Below are 21,047 nucleotides of genomic sequence, written 5' to 3' on the forward strand. Positions count from 1 at the left end.
CAGCCATCTTGGACGGAGAAAGCAAAAGTAAGGTCCACTGCACCAAAGTCCGTCCACCTCAGAGCCAAGCGGTGAACGTCCAACCAAGAAGGAGCAATGCACAATCGCAATGCTTGACGGGCTGCCGGCCAAAACAGCAGTTGCAACTCCAGGATGGGGCATGGAGACCCGCGATGAAGCCCCGAAACAGTTGTGTGGCGAGGCGTCCGGACACAAACCTCCCGCCTCTGCCGAGGACCAAGATCTCCACGCATCTCCGCATCAACACTGGGTAGCGCGGCAGCAACCACATCTCTCTTATCCAGCACCTTCAAGTACGTCTGAGCAGGCTGGTAGTCGCAGACAAACACAGGGTGTGGCGAGGTGCACAGCACACGGAGCTCAGCATGGCCGTCCGAGGGCTCTGCAAGCATAGAGACATCCAGTCGGCATTCCAGGTCCAGGGCCATGTCGCGCACAGCTACATGGAGATTACTCAGGGCATACATAATATCAGCAATCCTGAGGGGTGCCGCAGGATAAGAGGGCGCCGCCGTCTCGTGCACCCTGGGCGCGGGGTCACACCGTATCCCTCGAGACTGGTCGCCGTCGGCCATCGTATCAGCAGGCCACCAGCAGCCGGTCCGCAAATCACCGCCACTCCAGGGGGTACAGTAGCGGGACGGTCCCCTTCGCCTGACACCCGGCGACAATGCAGCGCAAACCGCTATGGATACCCCAAATGGCCGCCGGGGGAGAGAGTCCCAGATGCCGAGCGCCCAGTACAAAATGGCAGCCGTCTCAGCGCTGAAGAACAAGAAGACGCTCCGAGCCGTCCACAAGCCAAAAAGAGGGTAGAATATATCTTCTACGGCGGTGACACAAGTCGAGCGTGAAGGCATGCAGGACAGGGCGGCTCGCTGTAGCAGGGAAAACAATGCGGCTATAGCTATCCGTCAGCTAACCCCGTCCTGCTACAATGTCAGCCGTTGTTGCAACTTGGGACGGCAGCCTCCGGAGAACAAAGACCCGGCCTCGGCAATGCAGCACTGAGACAAAGACCGGGACACCTCGTCGCCTCTGCTACCAGGATCGCGCCGGGGAGCACACCGCTGGACTCAGGAGCGCCTCACGGTTCCAGGACGCCGACAAGTGGGCAGGATAACATGCAGGATCAGCGGCGTTGCGGGAGAAGAACGAGAGGGTCGGCGGAGCCGAGGGATCAGGCGGCCATCATGGTCGCGGGCTAGGCTCCTCCTCCATCGATTCCCATGCTTTTGTATCATTCCCCGTAGTCGGAATGGGAGTCTCGGTAACAAAAATACCATAGCTGTAGGTACAAAAGACCAAGGAAAAAGGCCTAGGCCTCATTCCCTTTTGTAGCATATCACCCTCTTTATTGTAAAAGAGACCAAACTTAGGCATCAGCCAATCAGAAGTGCCTCACCCCTTAGAACCTTCCTGAAGGAACCTCAGAGCCTTAGATTTTCTACCGCACGTTGTGCTTAGGGAGTCTCCTTTGAGCTCTGCTCAACTTCTACTCTTCAAAGGAATTCCTTCAATATTTTTTCTTCAGAATCTTTCAGATTCACTTCAGGATTGTTAGCTGCCTTCCAGGATGTCTGAAATGGAGTAGAAAAAAGCTCTTTTCAAGCCATGTTCTACCTGTGGCAAGAAGAGGCTTTTTGTGGAGGATAAGCACAAAGACTGAATCTATTGCCTCTATCCTGACCACCAGGCGGCGGACTGCAAGATCTGTCGCACCTTTTCGACCAAGACCCTCCGGGACCGTGAGGGTAGACTTTTGACATGGCTCCAGAAGCTGAGATCCAGGAAGGACACTGTCTCTAGTGACAGTGAGGATGCAGCGTCGATGTCTTCCTCGAAAAGGTCAGTGAAGAGGGGTAGGGGTTCCCCTTCTCCTTCTGTGGAAAGATCTTCTAAGGACTCAAAAAAGACCCGCAGTGAGTCTGAGAGCCTAGGTCCCAGCAAATCTCCTCACCGAGGTGAAAAGGAGAGGGTAGGACCTGCTACGCCTTCCAAAGGTGAGAAGACTGCCTCAGCCTTCAAGAAACCTTCATCCCAGTCTTCTGAGAGGAGTTCTAAGTCCTCGACGACGAAGACGTCAACAGCGGACGTTCCGTCGACGAAAAAAATCAAAATCGAAAATGTTATCGTCGACGATCCCGTCGACAGGGGTTTCGCCGACGACGAAGGTGCCGACGACAAAAGTTACAGTGTCGCCGACGACGATGGTAACGACGTCGACGGTAACTTAGACGACGACGACGGTCTCGTCGACGAGGGCATCGACGACGACGACTTTGTCAATGACGACAGCTGGAGCGTCAACAGTTACATCATCGACGACCCCGATCTCGTCGACGCGTGTACAACTGTCGACGACAGAACTGTCGATGATCTTGTCCTCTGAAAAGAGAATTACGATTTCTGTGACAAGGATCACGCCGGAGATGACTTCTCCGAGGAGTATGTCTCCCGTACTGCCAACCATGCTTTTTCAGGAGTCAGAGGAGGATGACCAGGATGACCAGGACTCTAGTCAAATGCCAGGAGACGGACTCTGAGGGCGAATACGACCACGAGGAGGTTGGTCATCATCAGGCGGCCCAGTCACAACACCATTCTGGGCAGGATATGGTTACAGTGCCATCTTCTTTTCTTCAAGATCTGCATAAGATGCTGCAGGACTATAAATCTAAGGCGAATAGGCCAATTCCGGTCCCAACAACGCCTACTGCGCCTACAGTGATTTCGGCCTCACCAGTGACGCCAAATTTTCCGGCTCAAGTTTCTCCTCGGCCTCAGACATCCTTCCAACAGGATTCCTCCGGGCTGCAAGAGGCCCATGGTGATTCCTCGGATGAGGATCAGCAGTCGGATCATGACTCTATTCCTAATACTGAATATGATGAATATATCATTCCAGATCCCGCATCACCAGTCCCGGATCCGGCGGATTCCCCGCCAGCGGACATTGGGGGCTTCCATCAGCTGATGGAAAGAGCTGCTGGCAGATTCAAATTGAATTAGATTGTATCTCCGTGCGCTCCAGAATTTATTGATCGAGTTTTTTAAGTTTTTCAAGTTGGCGCGATCCTTGTTACACTGTGTCTGTCAGTGCCTTAGAACATATGGATAGAATACGTGGTCATCTGATCACAAAGGATGCGCTCATTCAACATGAAACCAAATTGGTTTCTAAATTGTTTTTAGTTTTCTATCATGTTAACGTGAAGAAAAGCTCTATTCAAACAATATGTTCTTAAGAATCATTCTCTTTATTTTTCTTTTTTCATTTAGTTGACGCAAATCATTTTATATTTGAGTTATTCATTCCATTCATGAATACTTTACTTAATTGCAACATGCCCAATGCATTTCGGGTTAAATGGTAAACCCTTCGTCGGGAGCCTGTTAGAAAAGGAAACATACAAGACCTTAGCATTCAACAGAGAACAATTTGAAAATCAAAGGAAAACAGTTCTAAAACAAAATGAATACAAATACATATCTTGCATTATACTCGATGATACATGTCGATTTAACCACTCCTGTACAGTTTAAAAAGTGTGTGAATCTAAAGAGTCCTCGAGCCTAGCGGTAACAGTATCAGACCAAGAAAAAATAACTTACTGTTGTTCACGAATATGAGGCTTGTAAATCGGCGTTCCGAACGCGGAAGCCAAGGAGTAACATGTCGACCTATCATGTGTGTACTTGTAGGGTTGTGGCTTGGTCACGTGTCAACTCTACACGAGGTCTTAATTTAAAGGGTGTAATATATATACACACTTATGTGGAGCGTGTTAAAGAATACTATATTGCAAAGTAAGTGGTGGTGAAACTGATGCCGTGTTGAATTTAAAAAAGACGCGATGGAACTAAGTTCCGATCACGTGGTGTAGCTACGCCTGATTTGATTGGATAGGAGTTCCGATCACGTGGTGGAACTTCGTACGCTGATTTCTCTGTTCTGCAAAGACCTTAATCTAAAATATTGATAAATCAATAGTGTGCCATATATTCTAGAATGCCTTATTTACAAAACATGATATGGCGAAAAAACGATGAAAGTTAGTGTAATTGTTCAAGCACATGGCGGGGAGTAGACATAAAGGAGGTGTGTTGAAATTACACGAAACACTGTGCGCCTGAGGACAGACTATTCTTCAATATGTTAGGCAGACATGAACACAATGCAATTAGTAAAATAATAGTTGAAAAATGCCAAATCATGAATCTAAAAAGTACATGAAAAATGGAAAATTAATAATTAAAAATGATATTCTTATGAATTCTTCAGAATGTCTGTGCTATTTCATCGAGGGTCCAGTCATCCACTGTTGCTGTGCTGTGCTCATGGTAGTCTATAGAAAACATGCCATTTCGATTCTGTCATTGATCCCAGTCGGTTGCATGGCATTAAGTTTCTTGATCCAAAAGAATTCCGCTTGTAATCGTTGTTTGTTTGGGTCAATATCACAACGTTGTGTGAGTGTCTCCAGGATGGTGAATTTTAATTGAGAGATTTGGTGATGATTCTCCAACCAATGATTGGCTAATGCTGATTTAGTGTTTTTGGTACGGATGTTGCTTTTGTGTTCTGATATTCTTATTTTGGTTTTTCGCTCTGTCTGTCCTACATATATTTTGCCGCATGGGCACTTGATGGCATAAACAACGTTTTTTGAATCACAGGTACCTGTGTATTGTAGATTGATTTTGTATCCTTGTGTCGGGTGCATCAAGGTATTACCTGTCATGACATTATTGCAATGTATGCAATTTTGGCATTTGGCCATTCCTTTAAATTGTGGTTTGATCATTTTTTTGTTGTTCAGAATTTCTTTTAAGTTTTGAGATCTTCTGTGTGCGAAAGTTATCCGGTCACTGTATAAGTTTTGTAGATCCGGTTCTGATGTGATGAGTGACCAATGTCGATTGATGATTCTTTTGATCTTTTTGGTGTCCGTAGAGTATTTCAATACACATAGTGTTTTTTGATTAACAGACTTTTCAGTGGTTTTCAACAAGCTTTCTCTTGTTAGTTTAGTTACTTTTTTCATTGATTCGTTGAGAATTTCCTTTGGATAACCTCTGGTGAGGTATTGTTGTTGGTGTTCTATCAATACATTCTCAAGTGTTGGGGTATCAGAAATGATACGTTTCAAACGAATGAACTGTGATGTAGGCAGATGATTTTTTAAGGTTTCAGGGTGAAAACTTTGGTAGAGTAAACAAGAGTTGCGGTCTGTGCTTTTTTTGTGTATTCGAGTTAGTATCTGTTGATTGTGAATCAAAATTTGGACATCAAGAAATGGTATTGTATTTTTATTGATGTTGTGCGTGAATTTGATTCTGGGGTTCACTTGATTGAGAATTTGAATGTTGGTAACTAATTTTTCTTTGTCTCCCTTCCAAATTAGGAATAAGTCATCGATGTATCTTATGAATGTTACCAGGTTTGTGGTCCAGTTGGTGTTGTTCAAAATGTGATTGTGTTCAAATTTGGTCATGAATAGGTTAGCGTATGAGGGAGCCCCCCCAAAACCCATTGAGGTACCGTTGCATTGGTTGTAGAAGGTGTTCTGCCATTCAAAATAACTGTGGTATAAGGCAAAATGCATCATTTCTAGAAGAAAGATTTTGTTAGCTTCACAGTTTTCTTCATTCAATAAATTCCATTCTAATGCTTCTAAACCTTCATTGTGTGGAATTGAGGTGTAGAGTGATACTATAGGTCTAAAGGGTGGTACAAGAACGAACGAATACCACCCTTTAGACCTATTGTGTCAGCTTGTGGGTCTATATCAGAGAGCATAGGAAAATACGTTGATTGGCATTTGCAACCCATTGTTCAAAAAGCCCAAACCTACATCAAAGACACGACATCATTTCTTAACCTATTAAAAACCATTGTTCTGGAAGATAACATTGAATACTGGCTATGCACCATAGATGTAGTATCACTCTACACCTCAATTCCACACAATGAAGGTTTAGAAGCATTAGAATGGAATTTATTGAATGAAGAAAACTGTGAAGCTAACAAAATCTTTCTTCTAGAAATGATGCATTTTGCCTTATACCACAGTTATTTTGAATGGCAGAACACCTTCTACAACCAATGCAACGGTACCTCAATGGGTTTTGGGGGGGCTCCCTCATACGCTAACCTAGTCATGACCAAATTTGAACACGATCACATTTTGAACAACACCAACTGGACCACAAACCTGGTAACATTCATAAGATACATCGATGACTTATTCCTAATTTGGAAGGGAGACAAAGAAAAATTAGTTACCAACATTCAAATTCTCAATCAAGTGAACCCCAGAATCAAATTCACGCACAACATCAATAAAAATACAATACCATTTCTTGATGTCCAAATTTTGATTCACAATCAACAGATACTAACTCGAATACACAAAAAAAGCACAGACCGCAACTCTTGTTTACTCTACCAAAGTTTTCACCCTGAAACCTTAAAAAATCATCTGCCTACATCACAGTTCATTCGTTTGAAACGTAGCATTTCTGATACCCCAACACTTGAGAATGTATTGATAGAACACCAACAACAATACCTCACCAGAGGTTATCCAAAGGAAATTCTCAACGAATCAATGAAAAAGGTAACTAAACTAACAAGAGAAAGCCTGTTGAAAACCACTGAAAAGTCTGTTGATCAAAAAACAGTATGTGTATTGAAATACTCTACGGACACCAAAAAGATCAAAAGAATCATCAATCGACATTGGTCACTCATCACATCAGAACCGGATCTACAAAACTTATACAGTGACCGGATAACTTTCGCACACAGAAGATCTCAAAACTTAAAAGAAATTCTGAACAACAAAAAAATGATCAAACCACAATTTAAAGGAATGGCCAAATGCCAAAATTGCATACATTGCAATAATGTCATGACAGGTAATACCTTGATGCACCCGACACAAGGATACAAAATCAATCTACAATACACAGGTACCTGTGATTCAAAAAACGTTGTTTATGCCATCAAGTGCCCATGCGGCAAAATATATGTAGGACAGACAGAGCGAAAAACCAAAATAAGAATATCAGAACACAAAAGCAACATCTGTACCAAAAACACTAAATCAGCATTAGCCAATCATTGGTTGGAGAATCATCACCAAATCTCTCAATTAAAATTCACCATCCTGGAGACACTCACACAACGTTGTGATATTGACCCAAACAAACAACGATTACAAGCGGAATTCTTTTGGATCAAGAAACTTAATGCCATGCAACCGACTGGGATCAATGACAGAATCGAAATGGCATGTTTTCTATAGACTACCATGAGCACAGCACAGCACGGTTACTGTGGATGACTGGACCCTCGATGAAATAGCAGCAGACATTCTGAAGAATTCATAAGAATATCATTTTTAATTATTAATTTTCCATTTTTCATGTACTTTTTAGATTCATGATTTGGCATTTTTCAACTATTATTTTACTAATTGCATTGTGTTCATGTCTGCCTAACATATTGAAGAATAGTCTGTCCTCAGGCGCACAGTGTTTCGTGTAATTTCAACACACCTCCTTTATGTCTACTCCCCGCCATGTGCTTGAACAATTACACTAACTTTCATCGTTTTTTCGCCATATCCTGTTTTGTAAATAAGGCATTCTAGAATATATGGCACACTATTGATTTATCAATATTTTAGATTAAGGTCTTTGCAGAACAGAGAAATCAGCGTACGAAGTTCCACCACGTGATCGGAACTCCTATCCAATCAAATCAGGCGTAGCTACACCACGTGATCGGAACTTAGTTCCATCGCGTCTTTTTTAAATTTAACACGGCATCAGTTTCCACCACCACTTACTTTGCAATATAGTATTCTTTAACACGCTCCACATAAGTGTGTATATATATTACACCCTTTAAATTAAGACCTCGTGTAGAGTTGACACGTGACCAAGCCACAACCCTACAAGTACACACATGATAGGTCGACATGTTACTCCTTGGCTTCCGCGTTCGGAACGCCGATTTACAAGCCTCATATTCGTGAACAACAGTAAGTTATTTTTTCTTGGTCTGATACTGTTACCGCTAGGCTCGAGGACTCTTTAGATTCAAGCACTTTTTAAACTGTACAGGAGTGGTTAAATCGACATGTATCATCGAGTATAATGCAAGATATGTATTTGTATTCATTTTGTTTTAGAACTGTTTTCCTTTCATTTTCAAATTGTTCTCTGTTGGATGCTAAGGTCTTGTATGTTTCCTTTTCTAATAGGCCCCCGACGAAGGGTTTACCATTTAACACGAAATGCATTGGGCATGTTGCAATTAAGTAAAGTATTCATGAATGGAATGAATAACTCAAATATAAAATGATTTGCGTCAACTAAATGAAAAAAGAAAAATAAAGAGAATGATTCTTAAGAACATATTGTTTGAATAGAGCTTTTCTTCACGTTAACATGATAGAAAACTAAAAACAATTTAGAAACCAATTTGGTTTCATGTTGAATGGGCAGATTCAAATTGGCCATGCCTAAGGTTACTACAGATTGTTTCCTATATGATTTCAAGGAACCCTTTAGGAAGTCAACTAGGTCCATTCCTATTGTGGATCATCTGTGGAAAGAGGGCCTCAAGGCGATGAAGAACCCGGCGACGGTGGTCCCTGTGCTGCCACGTCTGGATAAGAAATACAAAGCACCCGACGATGGTCCGGTGGCTTTAACGGGTCATCCAAGACCAGACTCCGTTATCTCGCAGGCAGTGCAGAGGAAATCCCGTAACCCCTCTGCTCCCTTAACAACTCCTCCGGACAAGGAAGGGCGGAGGTTGGAAAATGCGGGGAAAAGATTCTCATCGATGGCGAGTTTGCTAGTGCGAGCTGCTAGTGCCCTGGCGATCTTGGGTAGATACGACCTCCAGCTTTGGTGTGATGTCGCCACGTACCTTGACCAGCTGCCTCCAGAGTCAACATCTGAGGCAAAAAAGATCTTGCAAGAGGGAGAAGCGACGTCGATGGAGATCATTGACTGTGCAATGGATATTGCCACAACGGAGTTTCGTTCCTTGGCTGGGGCGGCAGTCCTCCATCGCCAAGGATGGCTCAAGGCTACTTGGTTTCGGCCAGAGATTCAAAACAAGGTCCTGGATCTTCCCTTTGATGGTGAGGCATTGTTAGGCAAACTCATTGACGACACTCTTCAAGAAATAAAAAAGGACACGGAGACGGCCAGGTCCTTGGGGACCCTTCAATACCGAAAGTCTCCTTTTAAGGGATCCAGAGGCAGAGGTGGTAACTTCAGGGGATCCTTCCAACAGGAGCGCTATTCCTCCACGGGCTCAGGTTCCCAGCAATACCGTCAGCCTTATCAACAGCGGCAGGGCCAGTCTACCAACTACTCCAGGACTTACACTAAAGGGAAACAGGCTGGACGAGGACGAGATTCGTCCAAGCGCCAATAGCGGCCTCCTGGCTCTTCCTACTGGACCCTCCTTCAAGAGATCATCAGTTGGAGGCAGGGTCACCAAATACCTTCAAAACTGGTCCAGGATAACATCGGACCGTTGGGTGCTCAACATCATTCGGAAAGGGCATACCTTGGAATTCACACAAGTCCCTCCACCCAAGCCCCCGGCAGCCATTCCATCGAAACACCAGCGTCTCCTGCGGCTCGAGGTCCAACAGATGCTCCGGAAGGGAGCGATAGAGCCGGTCCCCTCAAACCAAAGAGGGCAAGGATTCTATTCCAGGTTCTTCCTGGTGAGGAAGACGCTAGACACATGGCGCCCCATTTTAGACCTCAGGGAGCTAAACACCTATCTCATCGCCTTGTCCTTCTGGATGGTTTCTCTCCAAGACATCTTGAAGCTTATCAGTCCGGGGGATTTCATGGCCACGCTCGATCTCGAGGATGCATATTTCCACGTTCCGATTCACCCAGCACACAGAAGGTTTCTGCGATTCACAGTAGCCAAGAGCCATTTTCAGCTCAGGGTATTACCCTTTGGCCTCCGCTCGGCCCCGAGAATTTTTACGAAGGTGCTGGCGCCAGTAGCAGCTTTCCTGCGAAGGAACCATTTCCAAGTCTTCCCCTACCTGGACGACTGGTTGCTGAAAGCTCCGTCTAGGGAGGCAGCGCTCGAGGCTGTTCAAGCTTGTACCAATTTGTTTCAGAATCTGGGACTCACTCTGAACAACGGAAAGTCCTCCTTGGTCCCGTCCAGAAAGGCTTGCTTCCTAGGAGCGATCTTGGATTCAAAGCTCTCAAAAGCCTTCCCTACTCCGGAAAGGAGGGAGAAATTACAGACCTTGGCCCGGGACTTACACGCAAGAAAGTGTCTTTCAGTACGCCGCTACAAGTCTCTACTGGGAGTGATTTCATCATGTATTCTACTAATTCCCCATTGCAGACTAAGAATGCGTCCTCTGCAGGAACAACTGGACAACCAGTGGAAACAGGTCCACTGTTCACTCGAGGACAGAGTGACCGTCACTCCAATGATGAAGGAAGCGGCCTTATGGTGGACAGATCAAAACAACTTGTCCCAAGGTCTATCCTTCGTAAGCGACCCGTCTCCACAAGTGGTGACAACGGACGCTTCATTGGAGGGTTGGGGGACAGAGATGCAAGACCTGCATGTCAGCGGTCATTGGTCGCCCCAGGAGAAACGTCTCCACATAAACCTTTTAGAGCTAAGGGCGATAAGACTGGCTCTGCAAGCTTTTCTTCCTCGTCTGGAAGGTTCACAGGTGCTTATCAGGATGGACAACACCACGGCCATGCACTTTGTGAACGAGGAAGGAGGATCCAGATCTCGTCCATTATCGCACGAAGCTCAACAGATCTGGGAATGGGCGATTCTTCAGAGGATATCGCTGAAGGCAGAACACTTGCCAGGGGTACTAAACGAAAACGCCGACAGACTGAGCAGGTCATCCTCAGTCAGCCACGAATGGGAATTGAATCAGAGGGTTTTGGAGGAGATCTTCAGCCAGTGGGGCAGACCGGAAATCGATCTTTTTGCCACTCCGACCACCAAGAAATGCCGGTCTTATGCAAGCAGGCTTCACCATCGAGGTTCTCTGGGGAGTGCGCTTTCGATAGCATGGTCGAGGACATTTGTCTATGCCTTTCCTCCCATACCTCTGATCCCACGGCTCATCAGGAAGATCAAGGTGGAGCCGTGCAGGATGATCCTCATAGCCCCTGCTTGGCCGAGGCAGTTCTGGTACACGGAACTCCATCTGTTGTCGATAGCCCCTCCTCTTCCTTTGGAGGTTCTACCAGGTCTCCTCACGATGTCCGAAGGACAGGTTTGGCACCCAGATCCGCAGTCGTTACACCTGACTGCATGGCTCCTGAGCAGCGAGAGTTTATGAACCTACCCTTATTAAGAGAGATTAAGGAGGTCCTTTCCCAGGCAAGGGCTCCTTCAACGAACAGGACTTACCGTCTTAAGTGGAAAAGATTTTGTTGCTGGTGCAGGAAAGAAGCGATACAAAAGGGGATGATGGACGGAGCGTTTGAGCAAATCAAACACTCACCCCCAGTCAACTGATCTGGGTTTAATCCATCACCATTCTTTAGCTCACTCAGCCACCCCAGTTCAGACATGGCTATATGCAAATCAGTCTGACCCTGTGCCTCATGGGAACAGTCCAGCCCGAACTGCCAAGCCATGTCTTCCCTGGACCGGAAACAGCATCCCAGGACCGGTTTCGGATTCATAATCCTCATCAGCCAGGCTATCTTGAATCCAGTGGCCAAGTGAGCAAGGGACTCACGTCTGAGCATACGCTGCCACACTTAGGGCGAACAAAGCGATACAAAAGGGGATGATGGACTGAGCGTTTGAGCAAATCAAACACTCACCCCAGTCAACTGATATGGGTTTAATCCATCACCATTCTTTAGCTCACTCGGCCACCCCAGTTCAGACATGGCTATATGCAAATCAGTCTGACCCTGTGCCTCATGGGAACAGTCCAGCCCGAACTGCCAAGCCAGGTCTTCCCTGGACCGGAAACAAGCATCCCGGGACCGGTTTCGGATTCATAATCCTCATCAGCCAGGCTATCTTGAATCCAGTGGCCAAGTGAGCAAGGGACTCACGTCTGAGCATACCCTGCCACACTTAGGGCGAACAAAGCGATACAAAAGGGGATGATGGACGGAGCATTTGAGCAAATCAAACACTCACCCCCAGTCAACTGATCTGGGTTTAATCCATCACCATTCTTTAGCTCACTCGGCCACCCCAGTTCAGACATGGCTATATGCAAATCAGTCTGACCCTGTGCCTCATGGGAACAGTCCAGCCCGAACTGCCAAGCCATGTCTTCCCTGGACCGGAAACAAGCATCCCGGGACCGGTTTCGGATTCATAATCCTCATCAGCCAGGCTATCTTGAATCCAGTGGCCAAGTGAGCAAGGGACTCACGTCTGAGCATACCCTGCCACACTTAGGGCGAACAAAGCGATACAAAAGGGGATGATGGACGGAGCGTTTGAGCCAATCAAACACTCACCCCCAGTCAACTGATCTGGGTTTAATCCATCACCATTCTTTAGCTCACTCGGCCACCCCAGTTCAGACATGGCTATATGCAAATCAGTCTGACCCTGTGCCTCATGGGAACAGTCCAGCCCGAACTGCCAAGCCATGTTTTCCCTGGACCGGAAACAAGCATCCCGGGACCGGTTTCGGATTCATAATCCTCATCAGCCAGGCTATCTTGAATCCAGTGGCCAAGTGAGCAAGGGACTCACGTCTGAGCATACCCTGCCACACTTAGGGCGAACAAAGCGATACAAAAGGGGATGATGGACGGAGCGATTGAGCAAATCAAACACTCACCCCCAGTCAACTGATCTGGGTTTAATCCATCACCATTCTTTAGCTCACTCGGCCACCCCAGTTCAGACATGGCTATATGCAAATCAGTCTGACCCTGTGCCTCATGGGAACAGTCCAGCCCGAACTGCCAAGCCATGTCTTCCCTGGACCGGAAACAAGCATCCCGGGACCGGTTTCGGATTCATAATTCTCATCAGCCAGTGGCCAAGTGAGCAAGGGACTCACGTCTGAGCATACCCTGCCACACTTAGGGCGAACAAAGCGATACAAAAGGGGATGATGGACGGAGCGTTTGAGCAAATCAAACACTCACCCCCAGTCAAAGCAAAGAAAGCATTGATCCTTTCACTTCCAAGCCTCATCAGCTCCTTCCTTATCTGCTGTCCTTGGCTAAGTCGGGACTAGCCCATTCATCGATTAAGGTCCATTTGGCGGCGATATCAAGGTTCAGAAGGACTGCTCTGGGCCTTCCTTGTGGTCTTCCAGAATTGTCAAGCAATTTCTTAAGGGCTTGTTCAGAGTCTATCCACCAGTGAGACCACCTCTTCCTACATGGCATTTAAAGCTAGTCCTTTCTCAACTCATGAAAGGCCCATTTGAACCAATCCATCGTTCTGACATGAAATACCTTTCATGGAAATTGGCTCTCCTCCTCGCTCTCACGTCGGCTAGGCGTGTTGGAGAATTGCAGACCTTTACTATCCAAGAACCTTTCCTCCAATTTAAAAGAAACACTGTAATCCTGAGAACTAATCCTAGGTTTATGCCTAAGGTGTCCTCGGACTTCCACTTGAATGAGCCGGTCATTCTGAAGGCATTCTTTCCTCAACTGGCTACACCAGCAGAAAGAACATTGCATTCGTTAGATGTACAGCGGTGCTTGAAATTCTACTTGGATCGTACTAAGGGATTTCGAAAATCCTCTCAGTTATTTGTTGCCTTCGGAGGTCCAAGCAAGGGCCTTCCTCTTTCCAAACAGGGCATTTCAAGATGGATCACAAGTGCCATTCTGCATTGTCACACTGCTGCAGGAAAACCTCTGACTGGCAGGATTCGAGCTCATTCCACAAGATCTGTGGCTTCTTCGACAGCCCTCTTCGCGGGGGTACAGATTAAAGACATTTGCAGAGCTGCTACCTGGAGCAGCGTTCACACCTTCACCAAGCATTACTGCTTGGAGTCCTTGCAACAAGATGATGCGGCAGTAGGACAGGCTGTCCTGCGGAACCTCTTCCAATAATAGGTGAGCTTTCCTTTCTATCCCACCTTCCGTATTACACATTTTGTATCTCTATGTCATGTTGCCTATTGCTATAATATTATGATGCAAAATGTGGTTTTGTTGCTAACTGCATGCTACTCTGATACAAAAGCATGGGAATCTATGAAAGTTCCAATACTGGGGTAAGAAAACAAGTTACTTACCTGTAACTTTGGTTCACCAGTATTGGTAACTTTCATAGATTCCCATGCGCCCACCCACCTCCCCGAGGAAAGCTCAGCCTACAACAGATATGGTGTCTAAGTACACAACGGCTACGAAAATCTGAGGCTCTGAGGTTCCTTCAGGAAGGTTCTAAGGGGTGAGGCACTTCTGATTGGCTGATGCCTAGGTTTGGTCTCTTTTACACAAAGAGGGTGATATGCTACGAAAGGGAATGAGGCCTAGGCCTTTTTCCTTGGTCTTTTGTACCTACAGCTATGGTATTTTTGTTACCGAGACTCCCATTCCGACGACGGGGAATGATACAAAAGCATGGGAATCTATGAAAGTTGCCAATACTGGGGACCAAAGTTACAGGTAAGTAACTTGTTTTCTTATTTAAGCCATGCTTCTCCTGCAGGGTCAAGAGGATCCACCACAGAGGACCCAACAAACAATGCCTGCTGTGACTTCACTGTTCTGGCTGTGTGTCACAAAGGTGTGAAATTTGCCAACGTGTCAGCTAGGACTCTTAAGAAGAAAGAGGCAAGAACTTTGAGTATCTTGAGTAAATTCACCTGCTGTGGATTAATCAAAAAGCTGCACCACATGCAAAGATATAAAATACATGTTGGATCTGGAAATAGCCTCATCTTTGGAGAATCTTGACCCCTACCCAGAAACCTTCTGAGCCTGCTTCTCAGCTGGAGAGTCCTGATGTAAGTAGTAAGCCTCCAAAAAATGATAATAAAACAAAGACTTTAAACACTGCACAGGCATCTCCTCATCCCCCCACTTCCACAGTCCCTTCTCAACCATGGACAGCCTCGCCGGTGACCTCTGGCAAGTCTTTGTCCTCGAAGAAACACTCTAAAACTACGTATGTCTATGGTGTTAATAATTACATGGTCCACACCTGTCTCTTCAGTGACTAAAATAACTGCATAGCCCATGCCTGTATATGTCTCGTCAGTGACTAAAATACCCTTATTCAAGGCATGAATCTCATTGACAGTCACACTGATGATGACCTCGTCTTGACAGACACATTGTCAACAATTTTGATTACCGCACCATCTATGGCTGCACTTACGATGGTATAATCATTGACAGTACATTTGTTGATGTCTGTTTATCCTGTTATTTCTGAAAGCCTCAACCCTGTCTCTCATGCAAACTGTCTCTCCAATAAGAATTAGTCCAGTAACACCTCTGCAAGTCCTGAAAGAGCCTCTCTTGGGCCCAGTAGGCGGTGAAAGGACTTACTGGACATCAATCATGAAGTCTGCATGTTAGGTGTGAAGGTTCTCATGGCGGTGACAAACATGATGATCAGGTAACTGATGCTCATGACCTGGATATTTGATCCCTTGCGTGCTGCCGACGGGAACACTACCTCGCTAGTGCTGCCGTCGGCCAATGGCCGACACAGGCCCGCCCACCTAATAGGACGCCCGCACCGCGGCGGAAAAAAACGCAGCGGTTAAGGCGTTAAGTAACACCTAGTGACTCTGAAGATGGACAACAACTCTTATGAGCATGGCTGACATGCTTTTCTAGTCTTCTATGCTCCAAGTTAAATCAGCACATCATAAAAAACCATCAAGCTCCACCTGGCTACTACACACAGCATGCAATTCTTCCGCCACTGCTTTCGCAACCAAACACTCCAGACCACACGGTGCTTCTATCAGCACTCTCGCTCTCACCTGACAATGTTGTGCAGCAAGTACTTATGAATCAACTACCACTGACCCTCCAGCAAACGTCAATGCTTGCCTTGAAAGAAACTGAGGATCAACAATACAACACACTGATGTTTCTGGCATCTTGTAACATCGGGAAGCTTGGTCCTGGACATTACTCAGCGCTGACATACCATGGAATTAATTTCCAAAGCATCTCGAGCACTGCTCAAAAAAGGAGTGCCGCTTGCATCTTGAAGTGCTGTAGGCAGTGATAACATAAATTATACAAAAAATTACTATCAGATCAGTGCCCAGTTACTTAAGGTTCTTCTTAGTGCAGAAAAATAGGTGAAATGGCATCTTAATCTGAATCTGAGGGCACTCAACAAATCCATAAAGAAACATTCCTTTCAAATGGTCCCTCTTTTCGATGGACTACAGTCAACAAGAGTGATTCCTAGTCTTTTCACCATGACTGATGCCTATTCCAGTGTTCCACTTCACTGCAAACAGAGGAAGTCTCCTACCATTCATGGTCAACGGGCAGCATTTTCAGTTCACTGCACTACTCTTTGGTCTTCATTCAACTTGCAGAGGTTTTACCAAATGTCTACTGTCCAGTAACATTATACCTGTGGCAGCAGAGAATGAGGGTGTTTACCTTCCTTGCTTATCAAGGATCTGTTACCTGAATTCAAAAGATAGACAGTAAACCCACTATTCAACTGTTTAAGAAACTAGGTTCTCACCCTTAAACAGAAGTTAAAACCAACAATGCTAAAACAAATCATATTCTTGAGCAAGCATATTTTCACGACACTCTTTTACTATTGAAGTAAAGGGGTGACAAAATAATGTCTTTGGTACAGAATCTCAGCAAACAAACAAGACTGTCCAGAGTGAAAATACAAGACGTTCCTAGGAATGTTACAATCTTGTATCACTCTTCTCCCTCTGTGTCACCTTTGAAAGCGTCCCCTCCAAGAGTAATTGAATCTCCGATGGGAGTAAGCTACACGCCAATAAGACTACAATGTTTTGATGATGCCCAAAGCAAAACAGGCCCTGATGTTGTAGATCAATCCAGTCAACACATATGTGGGTTAGGGCTTTTATTTGGAAGATGTATGGTTTCATCTTACCATAGATGCATTTCTGTGTGCTAGGGAGCTTATCTTCAAACCCTTGCTGCCAGCATCCTTTGGTCAGCAGAAGAAAAGTGACTTTTCATCAGCATCTTTACGTTGAGAACGGCGAGGATGAGTCTAAAAGCGTTCAACCCTGGATTACCAAACAGCTAGAACTCATAAGATTAAGGCAATATGACGATCCTTTATTATATAAAAAGCAAGACATAAATAAATCACAAGTTCTATCGCAAGAGTCTCAAACCTTTTTAACATTGAATTCTTCTTCTCAACATGGAGCTGAACGTGTAGCCTGTTTGGCTTGCCAAATGTGCTGGCAGGACCTTGAGCCGGCCCAACTGGCATTGTCAGCTGTTAAAGATGGACCTAAGACAAGATGAAGACAGTTAGTCTTCACAAATTGGTGTGCACTGCCCATTGACCTGTTCACCACTCCAGACAATGTCAGGGATCTGTACCTATGTGTTTCTCCACAAGCTGACCCAGATACCCCCAGCTTTGACCAGACACATTTTTTTAAACAGGTATGTAAGACTGTTGGTCAACATCCCTATTTATTTCAAAGTGCACCCTTACCTGCTGATAAAGGATCATAGTCAGGCTCTGCACTTCAGTCCTCGATCACCCTATGTATCTTTTAACCATGCAACTACACAAAGTGTTCCCTCATCTACCACACCTGGCACGGTCTGGATAGAAATATTCCCCCATCAGGGTTCACTTGGCATCAGTCTCTCAGTACCTCGGAACCTCCCAAATACACCATTTTTTTCCTCCACAAGAGTGGTAAAGGATTTTGTTTAGCTTATTAGGAACTCACCCACCAATAACCAGTCAGTCATCATCCTGGGAATTGAGTACCATTCTAGAGACACTTCTGAAAAGACCTGTAGGGCCCGTTTCCAGATCCTGTTGGCAAATGCTGTAATGGAAATGACTATTATACTACAATCGACGTGTGGGAGAGAGCGTCAGTCTTTATTCAGCCCTCATATCTCAAACTTTCAAAAGTCTAGAGCTACACTAACAACTAACCCCTCTTTAATGCCCAAAGTATGGTCATCCCACCATTTGAATTTGAAAATTAACCTTTCAACTTAATCACAGCCAGCCACTCCAGCTGAGAAGGGTCTGCACTTGTTGGGCTTGCAACTGTTTTAAATTCTACATTGACAGAAGACAGACTTTTAGAAAATCTGATTAATTGTGTGTCATATGGCAATGCTAACAGTGGCTAGGCCTTATCTAAATAGGTCAAAGTCTATTGTAATTTAGTATGCATAGCTTTCAGCCATAGAAGATCTGAAAGACATATCAGAAGCAATGTAAAAACTCACTCCACCGGAGGCTCGGTGGCCATGGCTGCACTCTTTGCAGGGGTGCTGAATGATTAGTTCAGAAGACATCTTAGACAGCAGTAAGTAAGCAGTACTGCGAAGCTTGTTTAATTAAGGTAAACCTCATTACTGCTTCGTTATCATATGTTTTATACATTTAATTTCTAGGAATCATTATTCAAGCTTGTGAATCTTGGAAAGATCCAATGTCGGAGAAGAAAAAGCCTCATTGGTTTTGGTCACATAGTGAGGTTAAGGGACTACATGGCTATTTTCAATCTTAATTGAGTGTACACTGCTGTGTTTATAATGGCTACCGAAGATTCCAGCATACAATGTGGAATATTCAAGCCTCTGAATGTATGTAAGATAACCAAAGTTGTAGAACTAAAGTTACAGATAAGTAACCTTTTGTTCCTTTGTATGGTTGTTGCCCTGAAATGACTTGCCACACTTTTTGTTTTGCCACATAGGTTGCCATTGTGTGGATAGAAGAGCAAATTACTATACGTCTTGGAATGGCCCATTAGTTCCTAGACTGTAGATGGGAAGGCCTGTAGTGGCTATGTTAAGATGACTACTTTAGTTTGAGTCACGAAGATTAGAGTAGTGGGAACCAACTTTTGCAGGTGGTAAGAACGACACCGTCAGATCTCAGTATATGAGATTGAAAAAGTTCCTACTAATGAATCCTAGTGATAGGGAGCTCCTTTCTTTGTGAGAGCTTTCTTCTGGGGTATACTTAAACTTAAACTGCCTCCTGTACATGAAGAGTGATTGTTGACAATAGTCTTATAACTAGCGTGAAGGCATTTGGGGATCTGTAGAGCCAGTCATGATGAATGATGTTAAGATCAAGTCAGGTCACAATTAGGAGTCAACTCTCCCCGTAATACTTTACTGAGGATCTATCATTGATCAGAAAGTTACCAATTGGTTTGAATCTTAGCTGTAGGGAATGATTTTGTATGTGGCTGTGTTTGTGTATGATACAAATTTAATTTTGTATGGAGTAACAGCTGTCCGAGGTAATATTAAGGGAGGCGACTGTGTTCGAAGTGTGGGGGTCTAACCTAAAAATAAGTGAATTAAGGGACATCAAGTCAGGTCCTAGGTAGGTTTAATGTTCTTGTTTTCTGACTGCATGGTCTACGCACAACAAGGTCTGATGTCCTCAGACTTGTCCTTGAGCAACCAGCGACACACAGGAAGAGATTTCTTTTAAGTACACAAGTTAAAACAAAGTTGCTGGCACTTGCATCAAAAGCAGAATTGATTGCGAGATGCGTTATGCTCAGAATGACAGATTCAGCTAGGTCGTTCTCATTGCCGCACAGCTTCTGCCATGCAACAAATCGTATATTAAGAAATAGTTGGAATGCTACATGTTCCTTCTCTACTGTGCCGCATCATGTCGCGGAGGGGAAGTAGAGACATGGCTTATGCGTTCTCTTGACTAATGAACAATGTATTAAGGTAGTGATGAGTCGAAGCAGATGGATGTCTTCCACTGATGTCAGAGTAGTGTACGAAGAGGAAAAAGGCTCCTAAACGCATCCCTCCAATCTGATATTTGTTAGTCAATGCTAACTTTTTAGGGGGGTGGGGGAGACAATACATCTATGGCTTTCTTTCTTTGTTACCCCTCTTGATGGTACTCAGAGTATGTCTGGTGGAATTAGTAATGCATAGTCTTAGGAAGGTGTTAATGCTGCTTCCTTGCACACTAGATGCGCACTAGCAGACAGCCACACCACAAATGACCATGCTGCAGTTCCAGAAAGGTACATCTACTGATCAATGTAAATAGTCCTTGAATGCCAAGCACAGGATGCAAAGGGAATGTAAAGTCAGATGGATCATTTGTTCCTTATTTGTCCTATCAGAGTCTGGTCTGATATAGTAAAAACACTGTACATTTCTACTCACTGTATGGGTTTATGTAGAGCATGATCTATGCCATAAGAAGCATGACATGCATTCATTCTCAACTTTTGCTTCTACAGTGTGTTCAGTCAGTCCGGGCAGGGTCAGCCCACGCCTTCTCAACAAGGCATGTACAACAACATGAGCATCACAGTGTCCATGGCAGGAGGAAACACAAATGTCCAAAACATGAACCCAATGACTGGCCAAATGCAGATGAACTCCATGCAGATGCCATCGTTGAATTCCATGTGCTCGGAGCCGGTAAGTAGAACATACTCTTCCATCATGAAATATTGCCCTTGAACTAAGGAGATGGGAGGAGCTAAAAGTCTGCCTATTACTTTTTGATTGAAGCCATATTCTTCCATTAATTAGGGAACAACTAGTTTGTTATTTTCATAAGCTCCAATTATTTGTGTTTGGAAAAAATATGTTCGTAATGCCAATGAAACATTTTTATTTTGTATTCGTATGCATTAAAATTAAATAATTAATTTTATAAAACACAACATGTGAAAAAAGCAACAGGTTGTACTGCTAATAAAAGGAAATTTGTACAGTAAGGAGAATATCTGGGACAGGTAATAAGGCAGGAAAACTAGGTATCCTGGGCACTTGTGTGTAGCATGACTGACCTC

General features: G+C 44.8%; 1 protein-coding gene across 6 annotated transcripts in view; it reads left to right on the forward strand.

Moving 5' to 3' along the window:
* The window catches only part of NCOA1 (nuclear receptor coactivator 1), a 986,743-nt gene that overhangs the window by 942,047 nt on the left and 23,649 nt on the right, over positions 1–21,047 (forward strand). For all 6 annotated transcript variants that reach the window (XM_078649914.1, XM_078649919.1, XM_078649916.1 and 3 more), the window contains one exon: positions 20,487–20,670. In XM_078649914.1, coding sequence (XP_078506040.1) covers positions 20,487–20,670 — 184 coding nt within the window. The remainder of the gene's footprint in view (positions 1–20,486; positions 20,671–21,047) is intronic.

This window comes from Lissotriton helveticus, chromosome 6, assembly GCF_964261635.1.
Source record: "Lissotriton helveticus chromosome 6, aLisHel1.1, whole genome shotgun sequence".
NCBI lineage: Eukaryota > Metazoa > Chordata > Amphibia > Caudata > Salamandridae > Lissotriton > Lissotriton helveticus.